This window comes from Felis catus, chromosome X (assembly GCF_018350175.1).
Source record: "Felis catus isolate Fca126 chromosome X, F.catus_Fca126_mat1.0, whole genome shotgun sequence".
NCBI lineage: Eukaryota > Metazoa > Chordata > Mammalia > Carnivora > Felidae > Felis > Felis catus.
In genome coordinates this window covers 24,946,704-24,965,241 of record NC_058386.1, presented here as the reverse complement: position 1 = coordinate 24,965,241, position 18,538 = coordinate 24,946,704, and the positions used below count along the sequence as shown (strand labels likewise).

At 37.9% G+C, this 18,538-nt stretch overlaps 1 protein-coding gene across 3 annotated transcripts in view; it reads right to left on the bottom strand.

Moving 5' to 3' along the window:
* The window catches only part of IL1RAPL1 (interleukin 1 receptor accessory protein like 1), a 1,343,469-nt gene that overhangs the window by 639,460 nt on the left and 685,471 nt on the right, over nt 1-18,538 (bottom strand). For all 3 annotated transcript variants that reach the window (XM_045050816.1, XM_045050814.1, XM_045050815.1), the window contains one exon: nt 8,173-8,452. In XM_045050816.1, the coding sequence (XP_044906751.1) occupies nt 8,173-8,452 (280 nt within the window). The remainder of the gene's footprint in view (nt 1-8,172; nt 8,453-18,538) is intronic.

The window sequence follows — 18,538 nt, the reverse complement described above, 5'->3', positions numbered from 1 at the left end:
CACGAGCTCAAGAGTCACAGAAAACCTCTCCCACAAGCAGAACTGGGCCCTAATCAAGAAACTGGTGATATGTGCCTACAACTGCTATGGGCCAATGACTTCTCTGTATCTCCCATTCTCCTGCCTCCATTTCAAATGGGACTATTTGGTTATTTTATCCCTCAATGACCACTGTATGTTGGGTGTGCAAGGGTTACATAAAATATCTTTGTAGCTCACAGAGCTACGGATCGGGAGGAGCCACTAAACTAGTTGCCCTCAGGGAACCTCTTTCACACACACAGTGATTTAGATAAGGAAATCTGGGGCTTGTAGCCTAACCCCTATGCCATAATAAGACTTTGAGGGTCTTAGGAATGGGTGAGTGTACATATGTACATATGTTTGTATCTACATAAGTACATATGTATGAGCATATGTAAAGGAGGCCAAAGGCAGACTGCTGGACTTTTATTTTGGTGGTCCCACCAGTGAATCACATACCCCATGGTGTTCAAGCACTTGTAAAGTCTCCTTGAATGTTAGCTCTAGAGTTGGTGACTAGGATGTTAGTAATCATGAGGCAAGCAGATGCCTGATCAGTGGTTATACCTTCTGAGTCACCACATAAAAGGTCTAGCTATCCTGGTGGTGACACAGTGGGAAAGACCACTTGAAGAAAGGGTGGCCCTGAGAATTCATGGAGAGACAGGCTCAGGCAACCCTCCATCCTAGTTCATTCCAGCCTCAAGGCAAAAACAGCAGAACCATCCATCCAGTAGGGTCCAGACCACCCTCCAAAATCACACACAAACTGAATGGTGGCCATTTTAAACCACTTAGTTTTTGGAGTCCCCTGAAACGATTGTCTATGGAGTAATTGAAGAAAGGTAAAAAGAAAGGTAAATATATACTGGATTTCTTCAAAGAATAATTATGTATTATTCAGATAGGCAGTAAAAAAGTTATTTCAGATAAAGGGACAAAGAGTGGAAGAATAAGGAAAATTCATACTTTCATTTGCAAACAGCAAACAGGATGGTGAGAATATAGCACAAGGTGCCTACAGAGACAAACACCCAAGATGAGTCTGGATGAAAGGTTGAATGAAAGGTTGAAACTTGGCTTTTAAGGGACATGTATGCCAAGCAAAGTCTTTGGACATCATTTTGCTGAGCAATAGGGCCCATCAAAGACATTTATGTATGGAAATGAACTATCTCCATTGTAGACACTCTGCAGCAGTGTGGAGTAGTAACTAAAACAGAAAAAACCTAGAGGCAGAGAAACCACTTAAAGCACATTGCCTTCATCTGGAGAGCTGAAAGTAGTATGCATAACAATAAATTCAAAAGACATTTTTAAGGTAGACCGGAGAGGTCTTGGTAACCACTTAAGGCAAGGTGAGGAAGATTAAGAAAACAAAGGTAAGTGCTAATTTCCCAGCTAGAGATCCTGGGAGGATGGTGATGGTATTTACAAAGAAAAGAAGGAAGAGGCAGCACCTTGAAGAGGAGATAGGTTCTTGAAGTAGGTATTGAAATAAATTTTGGCACACTGCCGAACTCAATGTGTCTCACGACAAACAAGAAGAAAGAACTATTAGGAAACTTCTAGTGCTTCTTAAAATTTTTGGAATCACTGAGTCATCCATAAATATGTTATAAGTGAAAATATTGAATAAATAAGATCAGGTACTATGATTCTCAAGCTGGCTACATAACAGAATCATCTGATACCTGGATTTAACTGATCTGGAGTAGTACATAGAAATTAATAGTTTTTTTTTTTTTATTAAGAGCTTTTAAAAGCTCCCCAGTTAATTTCAATAAGCAGCCAAAGCTGAAAACAAATGATGTAGAAGGATAAAGGGAAGAAGGTGTAAACAAAACTTTGGTAAACACCAGCATTCAAGAAAATTCCAAAGGAAGAGGCTCCTAAGGAAATTTACTGAGCTATCTATCAGAGAACTAAGAGCAGAAGTGATAAAAATCAGTGTTAAGGAAACCAAGCAAGGCCTGAGGATCTGGCAATTTGAAGTTCTTTGGCCCTTGCAAGTGAAATTTTCATACCATAACAAAGAAGTCAAGCTGTCTTTTATCATCTCCACTCAACTATAAAACCCTTCCAATGAGTTTTTAGTTACTGTAATTTTCAGTTCCACAAATTCAATTTGGTTTTTTTTTATTTCTTTGCTGAAGTTTTCAATTTTTTTCATCTGTTTCAAGAGTTTTTTTTAGTTACTTGCTGAAATATTTTTATGATGGTTCCTTGGAAATCCTTGTTGGATAATTCTAACATCTGATTCATCTCAGTGTTAGTAACTGTTTTCGTTTCTCATTCATGTTGCAATTTTCATGACTCATCGTAAGACCAGTGAGAGTTTTTTTTATTATATTCTACACATTTTAGATATTATGAAAATTTGGATACTATTTAATCTTTTTTTAAAGCAGGCAATCCTCCTGCTGAAATGTAAGATGAGGACTGAAAGCTTATGTATGTTCAGCTACTTCCTCAGCAGTGCTCATACCTTCCAGGTGAAAGTGTGTCAGTGATTCACAATGTCTTGTTATCTCCAGTCGGGGAGTAAGCTCACTTCCTGCTGAATCCCACTGACAATACAGAAGGGATGATGGGAAAATGGACAGTAACTAACCCTATCTCTCACCACCTCAATCTGCCTTGTTTAAGGGAGAAACTTTCTTTCATCCCCACTGATACCACGAAAAAGGGATGAAGTCTGGCAGTGACTAGTCCTGCCTCACAATGCCGCATGGATTCCTCATTACTGCTGGATGGGGGTGGAGGCTCAGGTTGCCACTGGATCCCAATGACATTACTCTTGCGGCAATGTATAATTCTAGCCTAATTTCACTAGGCAAAAGATCAAAGATCAGCCCCCCACTCAGATGTCTGACCCTACTTCAGGGGGATCATATCACTGCTGCCTGCTACTGCCAGGCAGGGGATGGAAGAGGCCAACACCTTGGAAGGCCCTGTCAACATTCTCTGGTGGGGCAAGTGAAACAGGGTGGTCATGCCATTTCCTGAAGTCCTGAGGTCCCCAGACAATCCTTTTTCCCACCTTTCACAGACTTCCTATGCCTATTTGTTGTGTTATTTCCAGCCTTTTTAGTGGTAATGTGGAAGACTGGAAGGAACAGGACTACTTCATCTGGGTGGAACTCCACTGTGCTCTATAATGTGATTACAGTATCTGTAACTCCTGCATGCTTATTTTCTCTGATGTAATCTACTACTGGAGGATAAAAATTTTTTTTACTGTTTGCAACCCTAGCATTAGCATATCAGTTAATGATCAATAGATGTGTGTTTTCGGGATGAATAAATAGATTTCTCCAAGTATGTGTACCTTATGATAGATGCTTCACTTGTACTTTCAATGAGAAAAGTTATCTAGTCTCTAAAGAGAACATCAAGACTTAGGCAAAGATGATGGGTATTAAGGAGGGCACTTGTGTTGAACACTGGGTGTTACAGGTAGGTGGTGAACACTAAATTCTATTCCTGAAACCAATATTACACTATACATTAACTAACTAGAATTTAAATTAAAAATTTGAAAAATAAAAGGAAAAAAAAAAAGACTTGTGCAAAGGAACTAGATACTGGATAGAACACATTACAGGTATGTCATTTGAAAAAAAAAAACATTTTCAGAAAGGAATTACACAAAACCAATGACATTTCTAACATTACTAAAAATGTACATTTTCAAAATGAAATTAAAAAGATACTATCACTTATAAACACACCAAAGAAAATGAAATACTTAGGTATAAATTTAACAAAATGTGTACAGAATTTGTATGCTGAAAACTACAAAACACTGATGAAGAAATCAAAAAAAGCAATCCTAAATAAATGGAGAGATCTACTGAGTTCATAGATTGGGAGATTCTACATCGTAAAGATAACAATTTTCCTCAAAGTGATTTATAGGTTTAATGCAATTCCTATCGATATTCCAGTCCTTTTTTTTTTTTTTTTGTAGACATAGACCATCTTATACTAAAACTTATTTTGAAAGGGACGAGCCCTACAATAGCTAGAACAATCTTGAAAAAGAAGGCTGCAGTAGGAGGAGTCACCCTACTTGATATTTAGTCCTACTAAATAGCTATACTAACCAAGACACAGAAGTACTGGCACAGGGCTAGACATACAGATCAAAGGTGTAGAAGAGAAATAAAAAAACAGGACCACACAAACATGCCTAACTGATCTGGAATAAATATCCAAAGACTAGTCCTTGGAGCAAGCATACCTTTTTCAACCAAAGGTGCCAGAGAAACTGGACATCTATCCCAAAAGCTAAGCTTGACCTAAATAAACTTTACACTTCACACAAATGTTAACTCAAAATGGATCACAAGCAAATGTAAAACAATAGAATTTCTGGCAGAAACATTAATTAAAAAAATAATAGAAAACCTTCAGGTAGAGAGGCAAAGAGTTCTTCACATCACAGCTATGATCCATAAATGAAAAAACAATAAAGTGAACATTAAAATTCAAAATTTTTGCTCTGTAAAAGATCCTGTTAAGAGGATGAAAAGATAAACTACAGGTTGCCAGAAAATATTTGCAAACTACATTTCCAAAAAACGACTATTATCTAGAATATATAAAGAATTCTCAAAACTTAACAGTAAGAACACAAGTAATTCAATTAACGAATAGGCAAAAGACCTAACAGACATTTCACTGAAGAGGAGAGATAGCAAATCAGCACTTGAAAATGTGTTAAACATCATTAGCCATTAGAGAAACCACAATGAGATATCACGATACACTGGTGGTTACAATAAAAAATAACGACAATACCAAATACTGCAAGGATGTGGAAAAACTGGATGACTCATATATTGCTGGTGGGGATGTAAAATGGTACTCTGGAAACTAGTTGGGCAGTTTCTGATATACCACACATGCAATGACCATCCAACCCAAATTCATTCTTGGGCATTTTTCAAAGAAAAATGACAACTTATGTTCACCAAAAAATGTACATGAATGTCCACAGAAGCTCTATTTTCAACAGACCCAAACTGGAAACAACCCAGAAGTCTTTCAATGACTGAATAAACACTGTGATAATGTTCCATGCCATGGAACAGTACTCAGCAATAAACAGGAACATATTATAGATACATGCAACAACCTGGATAGATTTCAAAGGGATTATGCTGAGTGAGCAATCCAATTCCAGAAGGTTATATAATACATGATTCTATTTAATAACATTTTTGAATTAAAAAATAGATATGGAGAAAAGATTACTGGTTGTCAAGGGATTGGGAATAATGGGGGAGAAAGGTAGATGGGAAAACAGGGGGGGGGGTCCTTGAAGTGATGGCAATGTTCTGTAACTTGACTGTTTCAATGTCAAAACTCTGATTATGAGACTGTAACTAGAGTTGTGTAAAATGTTACCAGTGACATAAGATAAGAGATTCATAGGATCTCTTTATGTATTTCTTGTAACTGAATATGAAACTGCAATTACTTCAAAAATACAAATTTTAGTAAAAAAAATAGGGTGCTAAACAACTTAGTACACTTCCATTTTGGGGAGGCATGAAAATACTCACATGTGCACTGATTAGCTCTGCTCATGAAACTGCCAATAGTGCACAACCGAAGAGGGGGGTTAAAAATTGGGGGTCAAGAGTATAAGAAAACTTAAGTTTTTTTTTAACAAAATAAGTTCATTCTAAAGGAAATGAAAGGAAATTGTTGTACAACTGTCCTTCATTTACTCTTTCATGTAAGATCAAAACAAAAATTTTGGAAGGAGAGAACTGAGGAAAAAGCCACAAAGCATGCAACAAAGAATTATGTGGCATTACTGTGTCCAGGATAGATACTAAGAGAAGGGAGTAGGAAAGCTCTTGCTTGTTATGCTGATGGTAACCTTAGGTGTTTCCATTATTTACACCATTTAACTGTACATATAAAGGTGTAAATACAAATCAGCTGCACATGAAAAGCCTTGTTGTTAAACCTTTTTCATTGATAAATACTCAGAACACTTATCAGAAAGACTACAATGCCTGAGTACAAGCTAACATTTTCAAACACCTACAATTCCTTGCAAGTGGATTATTTAAAAAACCAATGGTGACAGTTTTGCCGCCTGACAGATAACAATGTGCCAAAATGTCAGCCTTGGTCTCCCCTCACGCCAACACCAAGCAATGCTATTTAAATTGCCGTTTATAAAGATTTTGAGTACTACTTTCCAAATTGAAGAGGGAGCCATATCAATGCTAGCTTCAAATCAACTGGAATATTTGAATTCCAATAACAAAAGTATCTTCTTTCTGCAGTTTATCACTTTCTCTAGAATACTGCTTGCACATACAAAACTTTAAGGTGTTTGCCTTTTAGTTTCACCTTCCATATGGCAAATGTCACTATTTGTGCAACTTTTCAACCTTTCATTCATTACTTCAACTGTAAATTCAGGGACATGTTAATGTAATTTCTCAGAGCACTGGGTCACATTATATATTTAAACACATCAAAGAAATGCAACTTCAGGGCTTTAAAAAGTCAGATTACTAATGTGAACGCATCATTATTTTCCCATCAACAATATATAATGAAATGAAGTGTTAGACTGTGGACATCCAGCTCAGTTCTAATCTCAGATAAATGAGGACACACATTTGCCTATCTTGAAGAATCACCTCTACATGCATGAACAATCGGAAATAATGATTTATTTTAAAAAAGAAACAGTGAAATTAAATCAAATCACTATTAGTTAAGTGAGCAAAGTCAGTCCACAAAGTACTCTTTAATGGCACTAGTATGGCAATAATTTACCAATGCCACTAGAAAATCTCTACTTCTAATAAGAGATATGTTTGACCATAAAAGGATTGGTAGACCCTAAGGGAAAGAACAAATGCCAAAGGAATGACGCATTTGTTCTTTTATAATCCACTCAACACTTTTCCCAAGCACAACTCCATTTGCATTCACTTATCTTTTCCAAAATGAACTTGAATCTATATGTTGTTAGGATCTAAAAAGACACATTTCTGTTCAACTTTTATGTGGCCTTGACCCATTTTAATGTCCTAACACACCCGCGGCCATGACTCAGCATAAAGGTAATTCTTCTAAGAGTAAGTGGGGGTGGAGGCAGGCATGATCCTCAAACAGAGTAGTGATAGCTGCAGATTAGAGTTTCAGAAGTGAAAGTCGAATTTGGATTTGAAAAGGACACTACGTGATTCTGAGCCTTCCTCCAAATTGAGAATCTATTGCATTAGATGTGGCTTTGTTTCTCTTAGCAAACCAAAATGCAAAAAATGACAAAGATTTAAACACACCCTCTATATGCCTGTACCCTGCCTTGCCAATGCTCTTATAGTCTAATGACATCCACAATCATTCATGCAGGGTGTGATTCACAATCCATGAAGGGCTAAATGCTTGAACTGAGATTTTTAACTACTAATGTGTTACATGGATACTGTTTCAATGCATTATCATTAAGCAAACTACGTATGTCTCTTCCGTAAGGAGACAAAGACGTATGGATGTGCAATGAGTTTCTGTGTGGATAAAGGCACAGGCTTTGTTATTAACTTTCCTTTGGCCCTGAGGGACCCAGGAAATTTTTGTATTGACCCAGCACTTTTAGTTAACAAAATGATCTGGAAGACAGCCTTATTATTCCCTAACATGGCAATGCTGCCTTTGTCTTGCAGTGCACATACACACATTTACCTAAATCATCTTTACAGATGTGTGTGAACCAGAGGTATCTGTGCTCTATTTGTCTGTGAAGGGCAATAACAAAATGTTACAACCCATTTAGCAATAAACTATGCATCCTTTCTGCAAGTCTTTGCTTACATTTTATGTGCAACATTTCACCTCGTCTATAAATTTTATTTCATAGTCTTTAGTAATTTCTGGCAACATAAGTAGATACCCAGATGGTATCTCTTTTCTCCATAAGCCAGAAATAATGTCTCAATATAAATTCCAATCCCATCTTTTTATGATTTAGGTTCTAAATTTGAGAAAGCAGCAACACACACAAATATTGAGACAAAACCTTTAGGTGAAAGGGATATCAGCAAAACTTTAGCATAAGAAAGCAGCCTATGATTTATTGATTCAGCAATAATAGGATTAAAAGAATACCTGATGACACAGGCGTAAAGACCACTGTCCTGCAGTAGTGTTGGCCGGAACCAAATGGAGTCTTCTTCCTTGCTCATTCTACTTCCATCAAAGGCTATTGGCTCTTCAAAGTCTCCAGGGCCAGAGCTTTTGTACCACATCAAACTGAGTCCAGCACTTTGGGCCAGGGAGTAATTTGCTCTGATATAACCGTAAAAGAGGGCACATTTGATTCGAACAGGCTCTCCAACCAAAACTTGATATTTCTTGATATCGACAGACCAATCAGTGCATCCATCGGCTACAGTAAAAAGAGAGAGAAACAAAACAAAAACATTAGAGAAAAAAAGTGAAGCAATTAGTTCATTCATTCCCTGATTTATTCACCAAATATTGACTGGGCATCTCTACTGACCAGATTCTACTCTAGGCACAGAGGATGCAGCAATGGATACAACTCCGAAGGGCAGTGAAAAGTAATTTACCCAGCTAATAAGCAATATGTTCATCACTGTGCTTCTGCTGCTATTTATTCTTAGTTTATATCAATGCAATTGACTCTAAATCCATTTTTTTTTTGCCTGTTCTTTGAAACTGGATCTGGCCCTTTGAAATATTTCTCCTTTGCTAACTGGCACTACAGCTTTGTTAGTAGAGGGTTCTGGAGAGACAGTGTCAGAGGAAAGGGTTTTGCTCCTTGATTTCAGCGTGCTTCTGTGGCAGGTTCTTGAAGTGTGGGGGGCTTCCCCAGCACCTAGCTCCCACTTCTCCAGTATCCAGCTCCTGCAGTGCACAGTAGTCAGCAGGTTGGATATTGTTGAACAGAGCCTCAGCCAAGACACTGTCCCATGAATAGCTTTCCCAGGTACCTCAGAAGGTGAATCACTGACAAATTCCAGATGGCAAATTCTGCCATCATGGCACCTCAGTGATGTCTACCATTCAGTAAGCCATGTATTTTCCTAATAAGGTTTGGATCTCAGTTCTGAAGGTGGGAGGATGGAGGGCAGCTTTCCCTTGGATATTCTCTCAGCCATAGGGGTAAAATGTCAGCAATCCCTCTAGTTTTTAGGGTTTTTCTTTTTTTTTTTTTCTTTTGCTATGGACTGAATGTTTATGCCCTAAAATTCACATGTTGAAGACTTAATCCCCAACGTGATCATATTTGGAGGTAGCGTCTTTGGGAGATAAGTATGTTTAGATGAGGTCATGAGGGCAGTGCCCTCATAAAGGGATCAGTGCTTTTATAAAGGACATCAGAGAGGTTCTCTCTCTCTCTCCATCTGGCTCTCCCTTCCTTCTTCCCTCCATTCCTTCCTCCATGGGATGGGGCTCACAGATAAGAGGCCATGTGGGCACACAGCAAGAGCGTGGCCAACTATAAGCCAGAAAGAGGGCCCTCAGCAGGAATCAAGTCAGCCAGCACCTTGGTCTTACACTTCTCAGCCTCCATAACTGTGAGAAATAGGCTATGGTAATTTAGTATGATAGACTGAGAAGACTAACACATCTTTCTTTCTTACTAGCCAGTCCTTCACTCCAGTGCCATGTTACATTTAATACTTCCTTATATAAACTTTCCTTGTTAAATTTAGTGTGTGGTTTATCTCTTTGATTGGACACTCAATGACAAGATCATAAATAAACATTTTACAGGCAAATAAGGCAAAAAGAAATGCAACAAAAGTAGGTCAACTTCTGGTACTGGTTTCACAGCCAGACACAGAGGCAGACAGTCACTTTACTCTGCTGGACACATCAAGGGAAGCGTAAAGTAGAAACCATGGTGAAAAATGTGGCTGACAGGGGTGGGGGCTTGTTGGGTTTTCTAGGTTTCCTGGGAGCACCACCATCCAAATGCTAACTTGACACCAGTTTTTCATCACACACACACAAAACAACAGGTCCCCACAGAACAGGTACATCCCCACTATCATCATCATAGAAAAATAGTGAATTTCTTGCTTAAAGAGTGCAGTTGTTGAATATTTAGTAAGTTAATTTCACAGAACTCACCATATACAAATACTAAGCAAAATGGCAAGAAGCAAGAAAAGAGGGACCTCTAAGAGCAGTAACATCTGAATACTGCAAGAAGAATTTAACTTGCTACAGATTAAAGTGAGCGTAAACTGAAGGATCTGAGAATAGGATGAATAACGTAGGATTCAAGGGAAGGAAAATAAATCAAGATGAAAAGGACGGTGTACATTATTAGAGGAAAGAAGACACATCATCTATGGAGTTATCTACATTTCTTTTCTTAAAAGAATATGTAACAACTAATGAGCACTTAGCTATGGTTGAGTTTACAAATTTTCATTTACCCTTCACAAAAATATCTATTAAGGCTTTTGAACTAACTGTTCTCTCTACAGAGAAGCTTTCTCACCAACTGCAAGGTTTGCTTCCTTCCTTCCTCCTCCAAATATCACCTCCTTTTAGAAGTCTTTCGTAATTACCCTGTCTGAAACATGAGCTTCCTACCCTGATCACTTATTCCAGGTTCTGCTCCAATATTTTTCATAGGCCTTAATACTATATTACATACATACTATACATACGTAATGTAATACCATATTACATTACGTACCTGCTTTTTGTTTGCTTCAACTCCCTGGTAGAATGCAAGCCCATTGAGGTCAGGGACTTTGTCCTTTTAACTCATGTCCTTAGCCTCAGTGCCTGGAACAATATCTGCTAAGGAGCTCAACACACATTTACTGAATGAATGAACGAATGAATGAGTGGGTAAGTTAAAAACTAAATTTTACAACTGAAGACACTCAACACCAGCTAATAAATGTAAGTGCCAGAATTCCCACCCAGCTATGTCTGACCCTAGAATTCATTCTCCTTACCATCATAATACTGTGTTTCCTAATTAAGGTATTTTCAATTTCACAACATTCTTTTATTTACTTAATTTCAATTACCAAATTGTAGTCTAGGAGTGCTATCAAAGAGTTGTATTGGAGTAGTATTTAGTTAGAAGCTTGGTGGATATCAATGCCCAAGTTACCACCATGATTCGTGTCAATGGCTGTCATGAGGCTGGCACACCACGTTAATAGAATGACATAACTGTACACAAACAGAGATGTCAAGGCTATATGAATTATATGTGATATTTATCACCATTATTTTGTATATTTGTCCCACTGCACGAAACAAATACTAGGTGGGATTTTATTTTAAACAGTTATAATTCTGGGGATGAGCATGAAATTATCATGTTTTATCACTACATGAATTATAATACAATTCTAGAATCATGTTATTGTAACTGAGGCCATCTGTCACAGAAGACACTGCTGCCAGTGAAAAAGGCTGAAACACCTTCAAGGTAGCAGTATAAACAGTGAGATAAAATTATTCAAATCCCCAAAGATTTGTAAGATAAAGCAAAAATGCTTAAAGGTAAAAACAAAAATATTTGGTCTAGAGAACGATAAAAAGTTAGTAGCAAATTAAATCAAGAGAATGGAGGTAGAGTTGCACTGGGGATAGAGATTTTAACACTATCAGAATATGCTTACTCAGAAAACAGTTGAAAGAAAACCAAAAATATTACTGCAAATTAACATTATTCAGTACTTAACTATCAACCAGGAAAAGTTTCCAACAGTTGAGCATCAAAAGACAAGGAAAAGAAATGAAATACCAGCACCTTGGAATTCAGAGACACCTTATGTTCATTGTAATATGGAAAGACATTGTAGGATCTACGGCTTAGGAAGTTTTACTACCATTAAGCTAAATGTATGATCTTCAAAAATACAGTATAAAATTGCTAATATGTTTTAATACTTTTCGGGGGAGGATTGCAAATAATATGAGATAATTCAATATATTTTCAAATTATTTGGATAAACACATTTAAATAAATGATGGGCTTATGTCTTTTTTTCAATAATTAAAACATTTTATTAAATGACATAAGAGTTATATTTATTTTTTCTTCATTAACATTTTGCCTCATTCACACACACTCACCCTGTCACTCTGTATTATAATTTTTTTTCTTAGACCATGTGAAAGTAAGTTAGAGACATAATGACATTTCACCCCTAAATATTTCAGTATGTATCTCCTTATGAATACATTTTTCTTATACAGCCACAAAACATTTTTTTAAATCTTGTGTGGCAGGACATCTCAAATCTTAAAAGAAAAAGTGATAATTTAAAACCTAACTCTTCATGACCAGAATTGCTACTGTTAGGTTCAGTTTTTCCTTACTTCAGCACACAAGCTCTGCTGGTTTGGAAACAATCATTCCAAAAGTATATTTCTAGACAATGTTAATTCCATTATATAAGTTAAAATTACTATTAAAATTATCATCAGGTAATTAGGTAGGCCAACAGTATGTAATCTGTTTTTTGTTTTTTCTGTCTTTCAGAATAAGACACCTTTCTATAAGACTTTCCCAGAAAGTTTACTATTAGTATTCTCATCCCTTGAAGAGAGGGTTCCATGGAAATACTCTAGTTCAATAACCCCTCTATAGTACATATTCCTTCATGGTCAATGGGACTTTATGAAGTCATAAAGTGGGAGCCGGAAGCACTATATTCATCCACTTTTGTTGCCACCCATAATGTTCTGGGAACTTACGTAAAGGCAGTGATGGAATTAAGATTCAGAACTAATTCCTTTACAAGGAGTTCATACTGATGTACCACTTCATGAACAAAGGCTACAAAGACTGGATAATATAAGTATATTCAAATGGGATAAGTATATTCAAATGGGATTAGGGAAAGTATTTTTAATTAAGTCACTATAACAAATATTTCCATGGTTACAAGCTTGAAGGCTGCATTCCCAAAAAAATGGAATATGAAAACAGAAGACTTTACTTATTAAAGGGCAAATTATATTAGTCTTCAAGTATCACTTGGATATGTACATTGGAATAATGACAAAGTGATTAAGACATCTATAATAATGTAATAGATTCCCCAACCTGATCCCCTTTACTAAGCTGATGCACCTGTTCTCCAGCTACTTTGAGTGCTTCATGCTAACAGCTCACAGTTGTCTCCTTCTCTTGAAAATTACCCTGTATTGAGGAGGGCCACCTGTTGGGAAATTTACATCCCCTTGGGTGTGCCCAATGCCAACTGCCTGATGTGAGTATACAAAAGACTGCTCCTTTGCATCAAGTAGGGACAATTCTATAAGGAAGTTCATGCTCCAGAGCTCCTCTGTGTGTGGACCATGCCAAGACTACAGTTCACTGTGACCTGTCTCTTCAACTCTTTCCCTTTTCCTATTCTGCTTCCCTCCCTCCCTTTTAGGATTTTCCTGAAGAGGATTCGCTCAATAAATTTTGCGCATCAAGACCCTGTTTGGGCTTTTTCTAGGAAAGTTGATCTAACATAGATTTACATGTTCATCTAGTGAGAACTACCTTCCTCCTAGTTTCAGTCCTAGGGGCTGGAGACATTATGACAGACAGACATAGCCTTTGTTTTCAAGAAGCTCACGGGCCAATAGGAGAGACTGACAAATTAAAAGCACACAGTGGAAATGCAATGATTAAGAAATGTACAGGGCCAGTCAGGAACATGTTCCATGAAAGGAAAACATTTGAGATGTCTGTCAGAAGTTAAGAAGCTAGCCACACAAGGACTAGGCAGACAGGTATTTATTTTGGAAGTACACACAAAAGTAAAGACAAAGGAATAACAGGTAGCAAATTCTGCAGGAATTTGTTTGCTACAAACAGCTTTGTGCTATAGAAACAAGTTTAAAGCAGAAAAAAAGCAAGAAATTAGAGGAAAAAAGTGAGCAAAGACAAATCACGGAGGTACTTTTATGAGCTGTAAATAAATGTTTGGCTTCATTGTGAAGGCAAAAGGGGGGATATTGAAGAGTTTTAACCAGCTATGTGATGGGGCCAGTCTAATAATTTTAGACACACTATGCTGGTTATATTTTTAGGTAGAGATATAAGATCTTAGCCAGGAGAGTGATGTTATTGAAGGTCTGATGTTGGGCAGTGGTAGTAAAGAAGGGGAAATGGAGCAGACTCGTGAAAGATACAGGAGATTAAATTGGTAGGAGTGGGTGACTGAATACAAGCAGTCAGGGAGAGGAATAATGCTACTTTACCCAGCAACTCATACATTTTGTCATAGACTGAAATATCTTTCCCAATCAACAAAACAATCTACATCGTTTCTGTCAAGTGGTGGGATCCTTGAACTGTTTTTACAATTTCTTCATTTACAATTTTTAGGCAGTAAAAAATGTAATAATCTGTCTTTAAAAAAGACTCACAGACAGACCTAAAATGCATGTATTGTCACACTGGCATCGTTTGTGTCTCTCCCTAGTATGCCTGGAAAAACCCAAAAATGAGACTTGAATTTATTTAAAGCAGTACAGGCCACACACATAAGCTATCACAGACACTGAACAAAAAGGCTGAGGCTAGATTTTAATTAGGCAAATTCTGTACTTTATCTGCCCTGGCTGCTATTCCTTCCATGTATGGACTTCATAAACGAAAATTGGCAACGCTGGCGGAGATGCCCCCAAATTATCAGCATCAATCACAGCAACAAAGAACGACACAAGCTAACCTTTATAGCATGCACTGGTTCACACAACAATTTGTCCTCATCTCTGTTTTCCTGATTATATTTATCTGGGCTGGAATGTTCCCAGATTTTGGCCTGTGAAATATATGTACAGTGTAACAACTGTGAAAGAGCCTTTTCAAATACTTTGGAGAGATTTATGTGGGTGGTAAGAATTGATACTGCTCAAGAGATTCTGCCAATGATCAGAAATCCAATTTCTAGAATACCCTTTGTCTAGCAAAGCCTCGAAGTTATCGTGTATCACTCTCTCAATGTAGGTCATTTTTAGGGGGGCACAGACCCTGGTCAGTTGTTATCACATTTCTTCTGAGATATGGTTCCCTCTTCATCACGGGAGCGCTGGTGCCAAAGCAAACAAGACCCTGTTAGTGTAGTTAACCCTCAATCCTATCTTAGCCTCCAAATCCTGGCAGATATTCCTGATACACGAAAACCCATGCATTGTATAGCATGTACTTGGTTAGGATTTATTTTTGTAAAGTATGTTTTCTCACGGTTACAAAGAAAAAAAGGGAACCTATAAGAAAGTAAAAAGAGAATAATATTCATAATCTAGCCTTTTGCTTATTCAGTTTCTTTTCTCAGTTGAGATGATACATAAAATTTTGTATCATGATTTTTATTGAATATTTTACAATAATTGCATAATATTTCATAATAATGCCACATTAGAATTTACTTAACTCTTCTGCTGTTAATTGGCTGTAAGTCTTTCCCCGAGATTTGACAGTTCTAAATACTTCTGTGAAAAAACAACTTTATATACAATGTTCCACAAACTTGCCCTCCAAAAAGGAAAAAAAAAAAAGTACTATTTCCTCGGGAAAGAATCTCATAAGTACAATTGCTGGATCAAATTATACATTTTTAAGGTTTTATACTAAATTTTAAATAGATTTTCAAAACTCTCCCCTAGCTTCCTCTTATAGTACCCATCTATACGGGCGCCTGGGTGGCTCATTCGGTTAAGCGTCTGACTTCGGCTCAGGTCACGATCTCGCGGTTCATGAGTTTGAGCCTTGCGTGGGGCTCAGTGCTGACAGCTTGGAGCCTGGCGCCTGCTTCAGATTCTGTGTCTCCTTCTCTCTCTGCCCCTCCCCAACTTGTGCTCTGTCTCTCTATGTCTCTCAAAAAATAAGTAAACATAAAAAAAAATTATAATACCCATCTATAGAAGTGCCTATTTCACTACATATGCTAAGATTTCATTAGTTCTATGTACTGTTTCCTTAGCCGAACACCAAGGACAGTTTACGTATTTTTGTCTCAACTTATAAAAATAGAACATCAGTATAAATATCACTTTATAAATATCTGATAAGTGAATGGCAAAATCTGCCACAGGAATGATTAATCAACACAAAGTCCCTGACTGGATCCAGTATACCTATTTTGCTCTATTTCAAACTCTTTTTACTCAACATCATAATTCAATGCATTCATTTTGGTAGTGTCTTTTTACTTATTTTTTTTTTAATTTTTTTTTCAACGTTTATTTATTTTTGGGACAGAGAGAGACAGAGCATGAACGGGGGAGGGGCAGAGAGAGAGGGAGACACAGAATCGGAAACAGGCTCCAGGCTCCGAGCCATCAGCCCAGAGCCCGACGCGGGGCTCAAACTCACGGACCGCGAGATCGTGACCTGGCTGAAGTCGGACCCTTAACCGACTGCGCCACCCAGGCGCCCCGGTAGTGTCTTTTTAATGAAAGACTGTGTTAACACAATTTTCCACTTCCTTTGGACCCACTCTACAGGGAAGCATCCCACAGGTGAGGAAACCAGTTAGGCTTGTACCTGGTATAAAGACAAAATAAGACTGTGAAGCTTCCTGAGTCCTGGTAAAGGGATATGTTGACCAGCTTGGGACCCTCTTTTGTTTAACCCTAGCAGTCCTTCACATTTGTAATCCCACTCTTCTCACCTATGATATTCCCTGGTCCATTACAAATCATAGCGGCATTTTTTATTTACCCTTTCCTCACTGCTGTTGTTACCTTTTCCTTTATAGGATGACATCAGGAGTGACCAGTCCCTCTTTGAAATGCTGTCTAGAGTTATTGCTGATGACCCAACAACAAGCACATAATAATGACATGACCCAGAAGTTGTCCATATCATCCAATAAGGGGAGAGAAGCCATCTTTGTGAACAACAATAAGGGGTTTATGTAAAGCATGTATAAAATCAGTTTTCAATGTCAACAGCTGCTCAGAACCAACAGTCCTATGGCTGTGGGGTCACCAGGGATGCTGGAATATTTCCAGGTATCAAGAATCTAGAGTAGCTAGAGATATGATTTTTATCCTTCCTGGAGAAGAATATCATAGCCAAGCCCAAACAGCACATCATTGAGTTGGAATAGCAAACTGGCCTTGGTCTTCCCTGCACATATATTTTTCTTTGATAATCTAATATTTCTGTATATTTTTCCTGGTTGAATAAAACAAATCCCTTGTCCATGGCAAAAGAAATTTGTGTTTTTTCTATTTTCAGAAAATAAAGGAGAAATAGATTTCTGGGTTCTAGAGGAGAGTCAGCAACATCAAGTCTTGGTTCCATTTTTTTGCATTCTTACTTATGTTTGAGGAGTGTTGTGCTTCTGACTAGCAGGGGCCTTCTATAACTCAAGGTAAATATGCATCGAATATCTTTGCTCATAAGGTGACTACTTTATGATCAACAGGGACCCATAAGGTCCCCTGAATGCCTCTTGAACTACAATAGTAGCCCTTCCTAACCAGCCAAGCTCCCCAAAGGGAGCACAAGGATAGATACATTTGCAAATGTAGTGCTTTTAGGTCTTACTGCTTCCATAAATCAATTCAATTTTACATTACTATGCCATGTTGCACTTCTTCCAGACTTTTGGACCTATTTCTGAGCTACCTCATCTGAACAGAATAAGAAAGAAATCAGTCTTGAGTTCAGTGAGGCCTTGGGAAGCTGACAGTTAACCTCTTTGTGCCTCAAGTTACATCAGTCATTCATTTATTCAGTACACACTGTAGGAAAGGAAGCACCCTAGGTGCTGGGGGTGAACAAAACAGAGTTCCAGCTCTCTCAGAGAAGACAGACAAGAATGATAGCAATATATGTGTCGGGAAGCAAAAATAAATCATACTAACAGGCGAGAGTGTCTACAGTGCTCTTAATATAGTGGCCAGACAAGGGCTCTTTGAGGAGTTAACATTTGAGCAGACAATCAAGGGGGCAAATTTTGTGGGACATCAGGAATTGAGATGGGAATGCAGTGGATATGTTTAAAGAAGAGCAGAAAGGCTAGGATATCAGGAGGAAGTAAGTGGGAAAGAGAATGGCTAGACCATCCAGGGCCTTTCCTCATCTGGAAGAGGCAAAGAGTAATCATCATTTTCCAGAGACAAGGTAAAAACTAAGAAGAGAGCTACTCAATATGCAGTACCACTTGTTTTTGATGTTGGAGGAACTCCTTTGTACATTTTCTTGTCTCCTCTTGGCAGTGTCACTCTTCAGTGGCTGGTGTCTCATACATTCACATGGCCACACTCAAGTCTCCCTTAAACCATCGTTGCCATGTACATTAAACATTGCATATTACTTTCCTAGCACAGTTGTTTTTTTTTTGTTTTGTTTTTTATTTTTTTCAACGTTTTTTATTTATTTTTGGGACAGAGAGAGACAGAGCATGAACGGGGGAGGGGCAGAGAGAGAGGGAGACACAGAATCGGAAACAGGCTCCAGGCTCTGAGCCATCAGCCCAGAGCCTGACGCGGGGCTCGAACTCCTGGA